General features: G+C 33.5%; 1 protein-coding gene across 1 annotated transcript in view; it reads left to right on the top strand.

Annotated features, from left to right (window-relative positions):
- Nucleotides 1-14,778, top strand: part of LOC129289135 (protein ACCELERATED CELL DEATH 6-like) — a 40,315-nt gene extending 25,537 nt beyond the window's left edge. Inside the window, exons 3-4 of the mRNA XM_054925944.1 lie at nucleotides 13,526-13,775; nucleotides 14,380-14,778. Coding sequence (XP_054781919.1) covers nucleotides 13,526-13,775; nucleotides 14,380-14,594 — 465 coding nt within the window. The 3' untranslated portion in view covers nucleotides 14,595-14,778. The remainder of the gene's footprint in view (nucleotides 1-13,525; nucleotides 13,776-14,379) is intronic.
- The last annotated feature ends 1,632 nt before the right edge of the window (nucleotides 14,779-16,410 follow it).

Below are 16,410 nucleotides of genomic sequence, written 5' to 3'. Positions count from 1 at the left end.
GGTCTAGCTCGTAGATTCTTCCTCTCCCCTGTTTCATGTCTCAAATTGCTCACCCTCATTAGTTATTCAGCTCATCCGTCATCGCTGTCGCTGCTACCGAGGGGTGTGTCAGAAATCCTCACCTTCCCTTTGTCTTATCACACCCTAACACTAACGGCATGACAAGTATGAAATATGAGATAAACTCATATTCTATAAGCCTTAACTAGCAAAAGATTAAGTTAAAATATCAATACATAAGTTGTATAAAATAATAAAGTTCGTAAGGTTTTAAATGTTTTATAGAAATTTTGGTGGAGTTTTCTTTGTAATTTTGACCTCCCAAAAGTTCTACAATAACAAAACTTGTCAACTAATCCAGCAAAGGAGACTAACTCCTTATCAGCATATTTCATACTAACATAGTAAAAACTAGGACTTAATTACGGTATACATAGAGCACTATCTACCATTGTATAATATAATAAATATTTACATTAACATACTTGATTGAAGTGTGCTTCCATTCATCCAAAAAGCCATAATGTCCCTCAATAATTAGCAAGATGTATAAGATTAAGTACATTATCTGAGACCATAAAAATTTTTCAATGAGTAGCATCCCAACCCAAATTATAAATAAGACATGTAAAAGTAGTAATTAATAAAATTTAGTTTAAAATAAATCAATAAAGTATTAAAACACATATTTTAACTATGAATAGATGACAAAGTTTCTTAACAATATAACCATGAAATAAACTAATAATTTAAAATTTATAGGTTATCAAGAATCATACAACAAATAAAAATATACAAAAAAAAATTCAAAAGATGATATAATCAAGAAAAATGTTTATAAATAACTAATATAAAATAATGAATTTTAAATCCAATCTAGGAGGAAATTTACCATATAAAATCATATACAATTAAATAATAATTTATTTAATAGAATAAATTTAAAAAATAATTAGTTTCCAAGATTTTATGTTTTGATAGGACTTAATCAGAATGATTAACAAGCATGGACATACAGCCCACGAGGGTAAGTAACCAATAAATGTGGCTTAAAGCTATAAAATAATCAAGCATGGCTAGAAGCCACAAAACAAGCACAGGCAAGAAGCCCATGAAATAAGCGTAAGTACAATGCTCACGAATATCCATCCCTCCATTCCATGTGCATTGGCTTGCGCACAGGACTAGCACCTCCTACAAGTACCCTACTAGTTAGGTGTACCATGTTGTGCCAAGGGCTAACGAAACTGCCATTAGCAATTAGCGTTCTGAACTCAGTCCTCTAAATCAAAATTATGCGTGCATGGATATAAACATCTATTTTAAAATCATTCCTTTCAAAATATAAAATTCAACTATCAACTTGCCTTTCAAACACTTTATTTTTCCTTCCAAGCATGAATCACCAAGTTAACAGATTTCAAATCAAATATAAAATTTAAACAATAGGATTATCTTGAATAAATAATAGATTCCTTACATATTGGATCCAATAGCATAACTTTCTGATAAAATAGAATAATCTCAGTAATAAACCACTTGAAAAAAAAATAGGATAAGTAGAAAGGATTATATAAATCATAAAGGAAATAATAGCAAAAAATTTAAACAAAGTATTGGATAAAGATATTTAAAAACATGAATTTAAAATTTAATTGAGATGTACTCACGCATCTGAGGGACTCCAATAATTCTAAAAGCTTGCTTCTCTTAACTTCTTATTATGATTCTAATATTACTCTTAATTTCCTGACAAATAAATCACAATTCTAAAGTCATTATCAATTACTAACTTATTAACAAAACACCAAAGCAAGAGGAAATATTTCCACCTCTTTTTGTACATTCATAAAATTTAATGAAATGTCATAACCATCATTTATTTTAACATGATCTACCTTTGGCACTTTAGGATTCCAATTTAATGTCTCAAATCACTACTTATTCATATTCCTTCAAAAGTAATAATATGGAAATTGAACACTTACATTCCACCAAATTCTTCTCTTATACATCTCAAACTTAGTGCCACATCACCTATAGACCTAAACAATCACACATATACTTCACTAAATTTCTATATAGAAATTAGCCATTTTAATTCATCCAAATTACTCTTTTGACCATTTTAACAATCCAACTATGCTTGAGTCAAATGAACTATTTCATACATCTTAATTCATCCACATACCTCCTTGTAACCTATCCTCAATTATAAATCATAATAAATTATATCAACTATTCTTATGCTTTCTTTACACTTAATAAAGTATTGTACAAACACCCTATGAAATATCCTTACTCCTAATTTGGTATTTTTACATTTCAATCAATAGATCAAGCAACTTCTCACACATATAATTCTCCAAGTTATACTATATCAATTTAGCAAACACTAGTATAGACTAGCAAATTTACACCAGTTAAAATAGCTTATTTTTACACTTGTTATTTAACTAGTGTAGATAAGACCATTGTAGATATCATATAGTTATCTACTTCGTTTATTTAACCAGTGTAGTTAACAGACATGTCTACGCCGATTCTAAACCTGGTGTGGACAACATTAATTATGAATACAAATTTTTTTAAAAAAATCCATATCTACACTAGTCCTTAAAACAACTGGTAAAGATTATAGCTTATCTATATTGGTCCTTGAAAAAATTAGTGTAGATTATATAATATCTACACCGATTACTTCCAAAATCCAGTGTAGATTATAGAATATTTACACTAATTGTTTTTAGAATTGGTGTAGATGACTTATATATCTACACTGGTTTTAGTAATAGCCGGTATAGATATGATGTAATCTATATCGGTTATGGTCGCAACCGATATAGATGAGTTAGATATCTAATCTTTGTAAGAGTTAAACACCTACTTAAATAATAGACTACCTACTCACGTCCCCCATCAACATTTTAGGCTAACATACAACCTATGGATGTGGCGGTAGAAGTTAAATACAATAAAAATGGGGTGTTCTCCTTGATGATGCTAAGATTGGAGGCTTTTGTCAAGTGCTCCTTAATCTTATCACAGGCCACCTGATGATGTTTGGTCCAGGTGAATTCTTCAACATCTTTAAGTTTCAAGAGCTTAGAAAACTCTTTCGTCTTTCCTGCTAGATTCGGGATGAAACCCCTGAGATAATTGACTTGACCCAAGGACCTTTGAAGCTCCTTCTTATTCCTTAACACCTTTGCTTCTAGGATAGCCCATGCTTTATTCTGATACACTTCAATCCCCCTACTGTAGACTAGAAATCCAAGAAAATTTTCTGTAATTACACCAAAAGCACACTTAAGTGGATTTAATTTAAGGCTTACTTTCCTCATTTAGAGGAAACTCATCCTTGAATGCTCAATGTGATCATGTGCCTTCTTAGATTTAATCATTATATCATCTATTTACACTTCTAGATGTTTTCTTATCATATCATGGAAGATGGCATTCATAGCCCACTGATAGGTGGCCTTGGCATTTTTCAAGCTGAATGGCATGACTACCCATTTAAATGTCCTAATAGAGCTCGGACACCTAAAGGAAATTTTGTGAATGTCTTCTTTCATGATAAATATTTAATTATATCTAAAGAAGCAATCTATAAATGATAATAAAGCATTTCTGGCCTTAGCATCTGTCAATCTGTCTGCAATAGGCATTGCATACACATCTTTAGGTGTGGTTTTATTATGTTTTAAAAAATCTATGCAAACTTATAGCTTTTCATTTTTCTTGATTACTAGGACTATATTTGAGAGCTACTGGGCATACTTGCAAGGCTGTATAAATTCGACCCATAGATGGCATTTGATCTCCTCCTTTACTCATAGCTCTATCTCGATTGACATTTTTCTGGTGAGCTATTGGTACAGTTTGTATTTTAGCTTTATAGGAAGCTTGTGTTAGACCAGATGTCTCGCCAACCCTGGCATTTCATCATAGTCCCATGCGAACCAATCCTTAAACTCCTATAGTACTTGCTTGATGGCATTTTTTTTGTTCTTCATTTAATAATGAGCTAATAAAAGTGATCCTCAGCTCCTCTAAGGATCTAAGTTTACTTCTTTCAGTGGATCTTGACCCTCTGAGGCTATGTCTTCAAATTTCAAAAGTGCAGGGTCTAGCTCATGCAGTTGCGTTACTCTTTGGGTTTCATCTTCATATATGACTTTGGCCCTAAAGGTTTTGAGTTTGTTGTCTTCCAGTCTCTCTTATATGCTGTGCAACCATAGCTTCTGAATGGCCACGGCTGCTATAGCCTTTCTTTTGTTTGATTTACTCATCAACTAGTTTTATGATGGGCTCGTGCCTTTGCGATGTTAAAGGCATTATAGTGTTCATTATTGTTTTGCACAAAAGGATTCCCTGTGCCTTTCAAAATGTAAACGAGCCTACATTAGTGTCATAATACCTCATATCCACAAAGTCAGTGACTACTGTGAATGGCTTATCTTTAACCCAGACCACTTCTACCTCTTCCCTTTTCCACATGAGAAGCATCTGATGTAGTGAGAAAGGTATGTACTCATTGAAATGTATCCAGTCCCAACTTAAGAAGGCCTGACACTGTATTATGTTGTTGATAACAAAAAAGGCTGTCAGTGAGGATTTGGTCCTGATGTCAAACTGTAATGGTAATACACTGAGGACCTTAGAGGCAGTCCTAGTAAACCCTACAATGAATACCTCAGTTGGCATCAAATCTTGCTCTTCCTACCTTATCTTGAGCATCATATGAGCTAGTAGTATGTTCACCACCGAGTCATTGTCCACTAAGACCTTAGTCATTGGGTTACTGTCGAAGTGTGCTTTAATGTATAAAGGCTTCAAGTGCTAGGTTATCTTGATGCTTGGTTTCTCCAAGATAGCCTACTTTGCTTGTAAGGTGACCTAAAAGATGGGCTCTACAGCCTTCTCTTTCTGTGTTTGTGTCCTTATTAGTTTATACTCCTCTTCCTCCCTTAGCTTCATTGGGCAATATCGATATGGGCTCGTGTACATCGACCCTGAGGAGTCTTGTTCATACTAGTCATGGGTCCTACTGGTGGTAGACCAAAACTAAGAAGGGAGCATTAGCGAAGCCACACAGTAGGGATTAAGCGGTATCTCTCCAATGTGAATGGTCTTATCATGTTGATTTTCATTATCACTCCCCTCGTCCTGATCCTTGATTAATTTCCTTCTGAACTTGTTAGTTTCCTACACATTAGGGCTTCCTGTACCTCAGTTTTTTATTACTTGAGGTATCTTTGTGTACCTCATTTTCATTAAAGGTGTTTATTTTTGAGTCCTAGTTAAGGCAGCTGGGAACTTTTTGTGCCTCATGACTCTCTATTTTAGAGGTGGTACGTTGCCAAGTGACGCAATGAACTTGCCTAAGCCCTTAGCAACTTTTGGTTTTGAATGAAGCTCTGTGATGCTTTCTGGTGGAATTAATGGTGGTAATAGTAGGTCATCAGGGTCCACATCCTAGCTCGTTGGTGTCCTTATGAATAATTACCTACTCTAGTGGTGCTGAGTACTTAATAAAGAAGTCGAATTTGCCAGACGACTCCCCCAAATAATCCCAGACCACCTTAAATCCATCTAGCTTTGTCATTATCAATCTCCCCGGGCTATTGTCCCATCTCGAGGGCCATTTGCTATTCTTGTTACCTTCTATTAGTTGTCATGTTTAGGGTTTCTCCTAAGCAGTCTCAAACTGCCTTAGAGTTATTCGAGCTCTTTATGCTTTGCCTTTTTTGGGCTAACGTCTCATCTAGAAGACCTGTTCCTACTGAACTAGATTGTAGGTTTCCCTTGGCAGTCCCACACTGTCCTTGAGCTTTCCTGAGTACTTCTTCCTTGTTCCAGACATTCTAGGGTCTCCCATCTTTTTGTTTACCATCATTTCTTCTGGGTCTTTGTTTGCTAGAGTTTATCTCCACCATATTGATTGTGGCAAATGGTGGGAATGGGTCCTCATCTATGACCATGGACTCTTCCTTAGGGAACTTAAGAACTCCTTTATTGATCTAGTCCTAGATAACGTTCTTGAAACCCCAACATGCCTCAGTATTATGTCTCCACGAGTAATAATACTTACAGTATTCCTTCCCTCTCTGCTCTTCCTTCAAAGGGATTTTGTGATCAGCGGGCAGGGAGATGAAGTTTTTTTTTGAGTAGAAAATCAAAAATTTCCTCTGTTTTGGTGGTGTCAAAGGTGTACTAAATTGCATTCGGCCTTTTGAGAATCTTCTAGCCTTCCTTATTAGGGTCGAGTATGTGTAGTTGCCTGCATTTTTTAGTTCTGCCACTGCCATATCAATGTCCTTGAAATAGGTTCCTGCATAATCCGTCGGTAGTGATCCTCTTTTTTGAGTAGTTCCTTATCTCAAAATTCCATCCCCTGGAACTTCTTTTTGAGCTCTATATCCAATCCTGCTTGGGCCAGTTTAACATATTTAGTTTCTGGAAGCGGCACATGTCACCTGCTCTTCAATCTTTTAAACCTCACTAAGTATTAGTCTGCCGTCTCCCCAGCCCGTGGGTGAGCATGTAGAGTTTTGCTATGCTGACCTCCAACTCTACCTTATATAATTGGATATGGAACTTTTGCTCTATTTTCATCTAGCTGATGATTGAGTTACGAGGCAGTGAAGTATATAATGTGAATGCTGGGCCAATGAGAGTGTTCAGGAACAATCTCAACTTTAAGTTGGCAAAGTTCTCATAGTTGGCAATCTCCCTACATTAGATTGTGGACTTCCCAATATGCTCCAGCATCGATTGCGTTCCGTCCCCTAAGAATAGTGTGAGTTAAGGATCCTATATCCCCGAAGGTACGTGTTATCCCTATCTATGTACTCTGGATATAGCTTAGAGAATGTGGGGCAGTTAATTGGCTTCAACCTTAGTCCGTATATATCCTGGATAGCATCCCTCTAGGCCTTAATGTTTGCCAGTTGGTTTTGAGGCTTGTTTTAATGCTCCGAGACCATTTCCATGCTCCCTAGGCCACTTGTGCTGGGCTTCTATAAATAATATAAAGGATTATTTAAAGGATTAGTGTGGGCAAAAATTTAGGGGTTAGAAACATTCCTTATAAGTGGGCGACCCCGAAGGCTAACACCTACATTGATTCTTGCTTGCTATCCTATGTGGCATTAAATTTGAGCTTGCTTTTAGAGAGTGCTTTTCAATGATGCAGCTATGTTCTTCATGCCATCATGCAGAGCCTGTATCATGATATGCTGTCATTCCTTGTCTCTGTATTTTAACATTTCCAGGATAATGCAAAGAACCTTTGGTTTTCTGCCAGTTGCTTATCGTCTAGTCTTGAATTCCCATAGCACTTTTACCGTAGGACTATTAATTAGATATGATCCTGTCTACTTTCTACCTTTGAGCCAAGGCTTGTGCTGTTACTACCTGTTGACATTGGCACTATGTTCTTATAATGGTCAGCTGCTTTAGCATTAGGCATTAAGTGTTTTGACCTTGCATGTGCAGAGGTCTCTTTTGGTTTATGAGAACCAGTACCTATTTCATCAATTCTTTTGTCTATTTCTCATCCTTTTCCATCTTGTTACACAGGTTCCCACTGGGCGTGCCACTTAATCTTTAGTCCATCTTTATTACACAGGTCCTACTGGGCATGAAGTCTGTAAATTTTAGTATTACTTAAGATCGTTCTTTTCATGCCAACGATCCAATGTTTTTCATGCCAACGATCCAATGGTTTACAGCTGACGAAAGTTCAACAACATGTTTATTCCATTGTGGCCTCTTATTGATCTTCGAGGCTAACCCCTTTGTTCGTATTGAGCCTAACTCTTCAATTACTCCGCCTAATTAGCCTTGTGACTTATTTAAGCGGCATTTTATATTTTAGCCCAAACAAAGAATAATTGGAAAAACTACAGGAAAGGACTAAATTTTTTTGTTAACATAAAAGATAAGGGGTAGTTTTTGGTAATTTTCCCAAAATTAAAACAAAATAAAATTAACTTATTGCTCAGGAAATTTGAACTCTAGACTTTTAGGTAAGCTTTAGTATTATAAGTTTTACTAGACTACCACTCTTCATTTACTGTAGAACTAAAACAATGAAATAAAAGATCAATTGAGAGGGGGGAAAATTATTAGTTTAAATTTAGGGCCATCACACGTCTTTTGTGCCTTCTTGTTTGATCGTACTTTTACTGTGATTATCACTGTTGTATCCTCTTCTCTATACACATTGTGACCAAAACTCATTCCTCTCCATTGTAGCAGTAGTACCGATCATCTTCCCTCCTCTCTAACACCATTGCCCATGTAGTGTGTAGCTCTTCCTTCCCTCTTCCTACTTCTAACTTCACCAATCTGAGGTAAGAAGCTTTAGGTCCTTTCCTCTTCTTCTTTTCATGTGTCTGTGGGAGTACGTTTTTAATATGAGAGATTGTGTTTTTATTGATTCTAAGTTGAAATTTCAGTATTAAATGCTTGAAAAGAATGGATAGATTCAATTTTTTCTTTGAGTTTGAAGTTGATATTTTTTCCCCCGTTGAAGGACTAAAATTTAGAGAGCTAGGTGATCACAAATATTGATATTGGAAATGTTTGGAAAATGAAATTTGAAGGAAAGGAAGTTGGTGGTAGTTAAGGATTTATGTCGACAAGAGTGCAATTGATGATTGCCTCATGTTTGAGCATGATGATACTCCCGTGCTGACCCATTGTCAATAAACTTTTTAGCCTCATATGAGAATGGAAAACTAGATCATTTTTTTGCATCGACAGATGAAGAATGCAAACATAATAATGTCTAGTTGACCATGTTCCCAAAAAAAAAAAGATACTTTCGAGAAACAACGAGCACGACTGAAGTGTTATATTACAAATTCATTTATGGATATATATGCTTCGATTGGAACTAGAAGTTCCAGGACAGGCAGTGGTCTACCACTGTAATGAAACTGCCTTTCATTTTTTGCTTTTTTATTTATTTATGTATTTTATGAAATTCCCTCCCCAATTCTTATGAAGAATGCTTTTGATATGGGTGCTATTTATTCATGAATTAAGTTTTGCCAAGAATTTTTGATTATGTAGCTATGTAACTATTGAACTATGTTGTGGTTATTTATTTTGGAGTTTTACAGTTGATGCTTTATAAACCAGGGGTTGTTTTATACTCCTTCTAACCTCCACGCATTTTGAAAAAAAAATAATTTTTTCTTTAATATTAAAATAAAAAATTGAATAAGAACTTTTATGTTTAATCTTTAACTTAAAATCATTAAACAACTATATTAAATAACTTCATGCTAAACAAAAAAAAGATAAAACTGAAAAAAATGTTTAATTATTACAATGTGTCCTATATTTTGGATCAAAAATTACTTTGGGAGAATTAAGTTGAAGTGCCACATAAGAGAATTAATTATTACAAAGGTTTATTAACAATTAACTATGAAAAGAACAACATTGCTTTATCAATGGCTTTAGTTCAATTATTAATGAATCTTGTAATAATTAATTTTCTTATATGGGACCTATATATAATTCTCCCAATTACTTTTAGAAGATATTTTACAAATAGGATTGGGAGGAGTAATTTGTTTTGAGATGCACTTAAGGTGTTTGATAAAGGGGGTTTATAGAAATATTTTTTTAATCAATAGAGTAATAAAGTTTTGTGTGCACGCATGTATATGTCCTTGATTAAAATTTCGCTATTGGTGTTGGAAAAGGCAATCAAGTATATTCTGTGGTTGAGACTGAAATTTGAATTTATTTTGTTCAATCTCTGCGTTGAAGTTGAAATCAAAGAAGGTACAAATATGGCTTGAATGTGTGTGTGTGTGGAATTGAGTTGTTGAAATTATAAAATTTAAATTAATATTAAGTTTTTTTTTAAATTGTTATGACTTGAAACTGAGATGTGTCAATTGAGTTGTTTGAATGTTGACCACATATAGTTTAAGAAGTTTGGGTTGATAAATGTCAGTTGGAAATATATGAAATAGAGCTATTATTAAAGAAAGTTGTTTGTTTTTTTTTACTTAATGGAGATATGATTTTAATTTTACTTTACTCTTATCTAATGGTTTTATGATTTTGATTCCAAGGTTAAGCAAGCATACGTCTTTGAATTGTTTTCCCTGTAGATTTTACTTTACTTTGTGGTTTTAGTTATTTTGATTTTGTAAATTTTATAATTGGAATGTTATTTAATGAAAAATTATTTTGATATCAGATTTATTACCTAACACTTAACCTCCTAGTGATCATTGAGGGGTTTATCTGTGACTAGAAAGTGGAGGAGCTATAGGCTAATATACCTTTTGATGTATTTTGTAAATTAAATTCTAAGTGCTTCACATAGGCCTAGCTAGGGTCTTTATTTTTGTTATATACTCTATCTAGTGGTTAGAAGGAGCTGAGCTATTGATTGATATGATATTTCATGTGAAAATTTTGTATTATAGAATTGTTGAGAAGTCTATTTACAAGGGAGGTTTTGCTGCAATTTTTCTACAAAAAATATGAACTTTTGTTTAATATATATATTATTAAGGATATCATAATTTTAATATAAATTTAATTATGTTTCAGAAATGAAAAGGTTTCTCGATTGAAGGTTTTAGAGGAAGTGTGATATAGTTCACACCCCATATCAGTTTTCCTTTATTTTTGGGGCGTGATAATTTGATTCCTAAAGAATAAGATAAGACTATTTTTAGTTTACTCTTACTTAGTGGTTTATGATTTTTTTAATTCCAAGATTAAAGTGGGCATATTAATATTGTATTATTCTCTTTCCACTTATTTACATATATAATTGCTTAAGTTTATTCATTTATTCTTTTAAATTTTATCATTATTGGGAAGTTATTAGCTGAAAATATTATTTTGATCTCATAAATTAGTTGATGTTATACCTCTTGCTGACCATTGATGGGCTATAGTATTCACTTGTAGTGAAGAATTATAAATTGAGCTTCTTTTAATGTGAACTTAAATCCTTGTATTATATTTTATAAATCTTATGTCAAGCAGTTTTACATAACTTGTAGTTAGGATCCTTGTCCTTATTATTTATATTTTGTCTATTTACTGATGAGAGCAAAACTCCTTGTTGCTATTGTTTGTTTTGTGAAACTGCATGTTGTAATAATTTTTTTTTTGGAGGTTCTATTTTAGGGAAGGTTATGCCTAAAATTTAAAAGAAAAATGTAGGTTTTATTTGTATGGAACGTATTGAAAAATATCCTGATTCTATTGCAAATATATTCATGATTTAAGAATAATTAAAAATTTCTTGAGTTAAAACTTAAGATGTGTGAGTTCTAGTACATATCACGTGCCGGTCACTCCTATATTTTTAGGTGTGACAGATTGATTCTGTGTGGGTATGACTTGGTCACATCATTATATTATATTTTTTTTAGCATATACACTTGCAATGTTACATTTATTTTATTTTATTTTATTAGCTGGCAGGAAACCAAGCGAAAAAAGTGTTTCCATCAGACTTTAAGTTACAAACTTACGAGTTAAAAAAGAGAGGGGTAAGGAGTAAAGGATGCTGGTGTATGTTGTAGTCTTGGAGAAGATACCGGATATGAAAATAAAGTGTGTTGAAACTTAAAGGTGAGAAGAGAATCACATTCAAAATTTTAACTATCCAATTTTTTTTATGAACTTTAAAATTCTAATTATTATTCCTAATGCTTGAACGATACAATTTTCGGAGAATAAATAAAAATATTTTTGAGCAAGATAAGTTACAGCTTATTTCTTTTTTATATTATTTTTATTATTTTGTTATTGTCGTATTCAAGGTTCAACTTCTTATACTACAAGTATTTCTGATCAGTTATGATAAAATATTTTTTCTTGAAATCATTAAATAATTTAAATTTTCATATCATAATTATAAATTTTAAAAGTTAAGATTCATTAGCATAAGCTTAATATATAAAATGTTCGATTAACTGGTTGCATAATTTCATAAATTTTTTTTTTTTTATGTTTGAGACTAAATTAATATGAACAATAAATGAATCTGTGTCTGTTGTGTCTGGGTTTTTTTCTTTAGTTACTATCAGGGACGAAGCCAGGATCACATACATGGGGGTCAAGAATTGGACAATAAGATTGGGGCTAAAAATCCTTGATTTTTTTTTCATGTAAAATGCATACAATTTGTAATAAATTATGAAGGTGTGGGGGCACATGCAGAGGTTCGCCAATGGTTGCTATCTTGTTTTTCTTGCTTTGTTCCCTTTTCCCAATATCAATGTAAAATTCTCGACTAATTAACTTACTTTTAGGGCTGAAGGGAATGGGAACTAATTAAGGAACAAGTAAGAAAATGATTCTGATTAGATAACCAATTGAAAATTCTCATAATATGCATTCTATGTAAGAATAAAATCAATAAAGTAATGTCACATAATATTATATTTAAGTGACTTGAGTTATTCTAATTAGATAATCATAAATGACATAATGCACCCTGTTTATCTAAAGATTTGTCCAATTTCTCCCACGGAAAGTACCTCACAAAAGCAAAAGGAGAATAAAGTAATTGGGCTGATTATAAAAATAAAAGCATGCATTATAAAGATACGTTCCATACACAAACTTGCTGTCTATTCGTTTCAACCAACTAAGGTTTACATGGACGTGCCACTGCCGTAGAGGCAAGGAGCTAGTTGGCTTAACCCCACATCATCCAATCAAATAAGAAGATGATCTACTTTAATTGTCATATATTCTTCATATTAATTTATTCCCAAAATAAAGTATAACCTCTGATGAAATTATGCAACGAATCTTTAACTTTACAATTTTTTTTAAAAAAATTTAGTCCAATAGTCCTGCGTCTTTTTCTCGGATCTCATTTTTCATTTCTTGTTGCTCCTCATCTTTAAAACTCTCAAGTTATTGAGTTGTTTTCATCTCTTTGAAGTCGATTTCTTCTCTTGTTACTATTCTTATTAATAGCACATCTTGTTTCTCACTATTTTCTGCAACAAGAAAGTCGAAGCAGGTGGAAATTCCCATGGAAACTAATAATTCAAACTGGAAGGAACCATGCTACAGAAGACTGCAAGAACTGCTGAAGAAGCAGTTCGTTTCTTTCAGTCAATCATGATCAAATTGGCGTTATTCATAATGACACCATGAGTTCAACTGTACAACGCTGTTCATGATGAGAATGAAGATGTAAGTAGATTTCTAGACGTCTTGGAGAGAGTATGTACAGAAAAACAACTTGATTGTCCCACCATCTTACATCAAGCCACTCCCACGGGTGATTCGTTGCTCCATGTTGCAGCTGAACGTGGGAGAACAAGGATCGCAGAGCTGCTTGTTGATAATAATTTTTTGCTGATTGTGACAAATGTAAAAAAAGACACAGCGCTTCATGTTTCTGCAAGAGCTAAGAATATTGGAGTGATGAGAGTCATCTTGTCCAAATTTGGCGATGTTATCACTAAGGTAACTTTATTATGTTACCCAATGCATCTGGGAATAGAGCTCTGCACGAAGCTATTCGAGCAAATATCGTGAGGGGTTTGATTTCCTTCTAAGTGAGCAAAGTGAGAGTACTTGGCCTTTCTATTGGGACACCCACCCAGCAGACTCACCAATATATGTGGCAGTCCAAACTGGGGATGTTGAAATTCTTCATCGTCTCTTGCAAATTCCGTTTCCCACAGACTGGGACATTTTTAAGCGTCAGGGAAACTCTCCACTTTTTGCCGCCATATCACAACGCAATATTGGTATGTATATGCGTGGGATGCCAAAATAATTGATCAATGTGTTGCTTTTCTGGTTGTCATGTCAATTATTTTACGTTATGTTTAAAGATTTCTCCTTTCATCTAAATAGTTTAAACTTCGGTCGGTCAACATATTTCAAATTTTATATATTCAATGTAAATAATTTTAAAATTACTAAGATATGATATTTCTTTCTTTATTACTCCCTCAACTATTTTGTATGGGCTTGTTCTTTTTTTAAAAAAATAGCTTTGGAGGCGTCATGTCCATATTTTTAATTTTTTTATTGTTTTTTATTCTCTTGCTTTTCTTTCTCTTTCATTTTTTTCCTTTTCTTTTTTTTTTTGTTTTTTCTCTTTGTTTTTTTCTTGGCCATTTTTTATTTTTCTGGTCCCTGGTCAAATGGCTTTAATGGCATGGTCAAATGCAAGTATGTTTGATGATTATTCACTTCACTATAATTGTTTAAATCACTCACTTGGTTAAATTAAACATATCTCAAGTTTTATATATTTCAATCTACTTTTAATTACCAGATGTATTACTTTTTTTAAATATAACCCATTTTTAATTATATATAAAATATGTTTTCTTTTATGTGTAGCTGCTTTGAAGGAGATAGTAGACAATAAAGAAAAGTTGATGTTCCTCACTGATGAAAATGGAGACACACCCCTCCATTATGCAGCACGCACTGGTTATGTGGAAGGTGTTCGTGAACTTTTAAACAAATCCACCCTTCTCGCCTTTCAACGAAATTCAGGAAGTGATCTTCCGATTCACTTTGCTTGCTATAAGGGCCACATTCAGGTGGTTTGAAGAATTGCTACGTGTACGAGGGCCTTGTACAAGTTTTTTCACTCAATAATAAAGGTCGAAACATTCTTCACATTGCATCTATGAGAGGAAAAAGCAAGATGGTAAAATACCTATTGAAGCACCCAAAGATCAATTCCAAAACTGTGAATGAGAAAGACCTGCTAAATGGAGACACCCCGCTGCATCTGGCTTCAAGAAAGTTGTATCTTTGGACTTTAGACCATCTACACGAGACAAAAGAATAAATGAACGTCGTAAAGACCAGGGTTTAACAGCTATTGATATTATCGGAAGCCAAAGAAAATCTCTAATGACTCGTATAGAGGTATTTTGAAGTATCTATATATCCAATATGTTTTTTAAATAATCTCTTTCTTTTTCTACAGGTTTGATTTAGAAAAATTTGCAGTTTTAAAATAAAATATTATGACATGTTAACATCTACTTGCTTGATTTGATCACTTGCAGCTAGCAGCATATATGATTCTAATATTGGCTGGTGCCTCACTCAAACATAATACTAAGCTGAGATCAAATCATGTAGTGAAAAAAGCATGGAATGAGAATGATGCGGCTAACACACTCATAATTGTGGCCGTACTGGTAGCCACAGTGACATTTGCTGCTGGTATCACAATGCCAGTGGAGTATACAGTTCGGATGACCCAGTCCCTAAAAAAAGAGGCATGGCAGTGTTGACTGATCAACCCTGTTCAAAATATTTATGACTTTCAACACCACTGCCATGTATTTATCCACTTTCGGTACTATTCTTCTTCTTCTGGAGGCAATTGCCTGATCGTCATGTTTTCAAGACGAGCGTATATTATCTCTACATATTTTGTCCACCTGGCTCTTGGAACCATGCCAGTGGCATTTATGGCTGCCATACGTTTTGGTTGTCAGAAATGATAGCTTTCTTGCAGATCTTACAAGTATCATCGGATTCATCTTTGTCTTCCTTATATTACTACTTGGCCTTTTAGGATATTTTCCTAAGAGATCAATTCGCTTTCCGGTTTTCCGTCAAGTTGTACGACTTGGTATTTGGTTTGGTCTTTTTTATTTTATGGGAGTAAGGATGGTAGGGTTATGCTGGTGAAATCCAACAAGACGATGACAGTGCAACGCAAGAGAAGAACCGTGTCACCTCCCCTTGATATATATGTAGAACCCAGTCGAAAGCTTTCTCAGTAATTAGGTAATTAATGTTGTGTTTTCACCTCTTCAGTTTATTTTATTTTGGATACATTTCTCAATGTAAAAAAGGCATTGCAATTAAAAATGCTCTTCATTCAGAACATCATCAAGTAAGTGTGAAGAGAAAGTTGGGCTCACCATCAAATATATAGTCCAATTATTGTGAACAATGGTAAACTTTTTTGGTATAATATGAGCTAAGATATAATTAGGGTTTAATTTAAGATATTAGAGTTATCTATTAGGATATTTATCCATTAGAATAAGAATTTATTATTTATTTTCTTATTATCTTAGATATTAGTATCTTTAATATTAGATTTAGTTTAGGATTTGAGATTTCACTAATACAAAAATAACTTTTTCAGAGGTTAAAAATGAACTTTTTTATAGCAGTTAAAGAGGTGATGTTGTTCCAGAGGGTGTAAAAAGTCCATCTTTCTAAATCGGTTATAAATCCGATGCAAAAACTAAAATTTTTTACATCCGTTATAAAGCCGATATTAAAAATTATAATGCAAGAAAAATAAAAAAAAAATTACTTTAACTTTTAACATCGGTTGGAAATCCACCAATGTAAAAGTGAGCTTTTAACACCAGTTATTACTATAATCGA

This window comes from Prosopis cineraria, unplaced genomic scaffold, assembly GCF_029017545.1.
Source record: "Prosopis cineraria cultivar Desert tree isolate PC_DT_omini unplaced genomic scaffold, ASM2901754v1 PC12, whole genome shotgun sequence".
Classification (NCBI taxonomy): domain Eukaryota; kingdom Viridiplantae; phylum Streptophyta; class Magnoliopsida; order Fabales; family Fabaceae; genus Prosopis; species Prosopis cineraria.
This window is presented reverse-complemented; position numbering and strand designations above follow the sequence as displayed.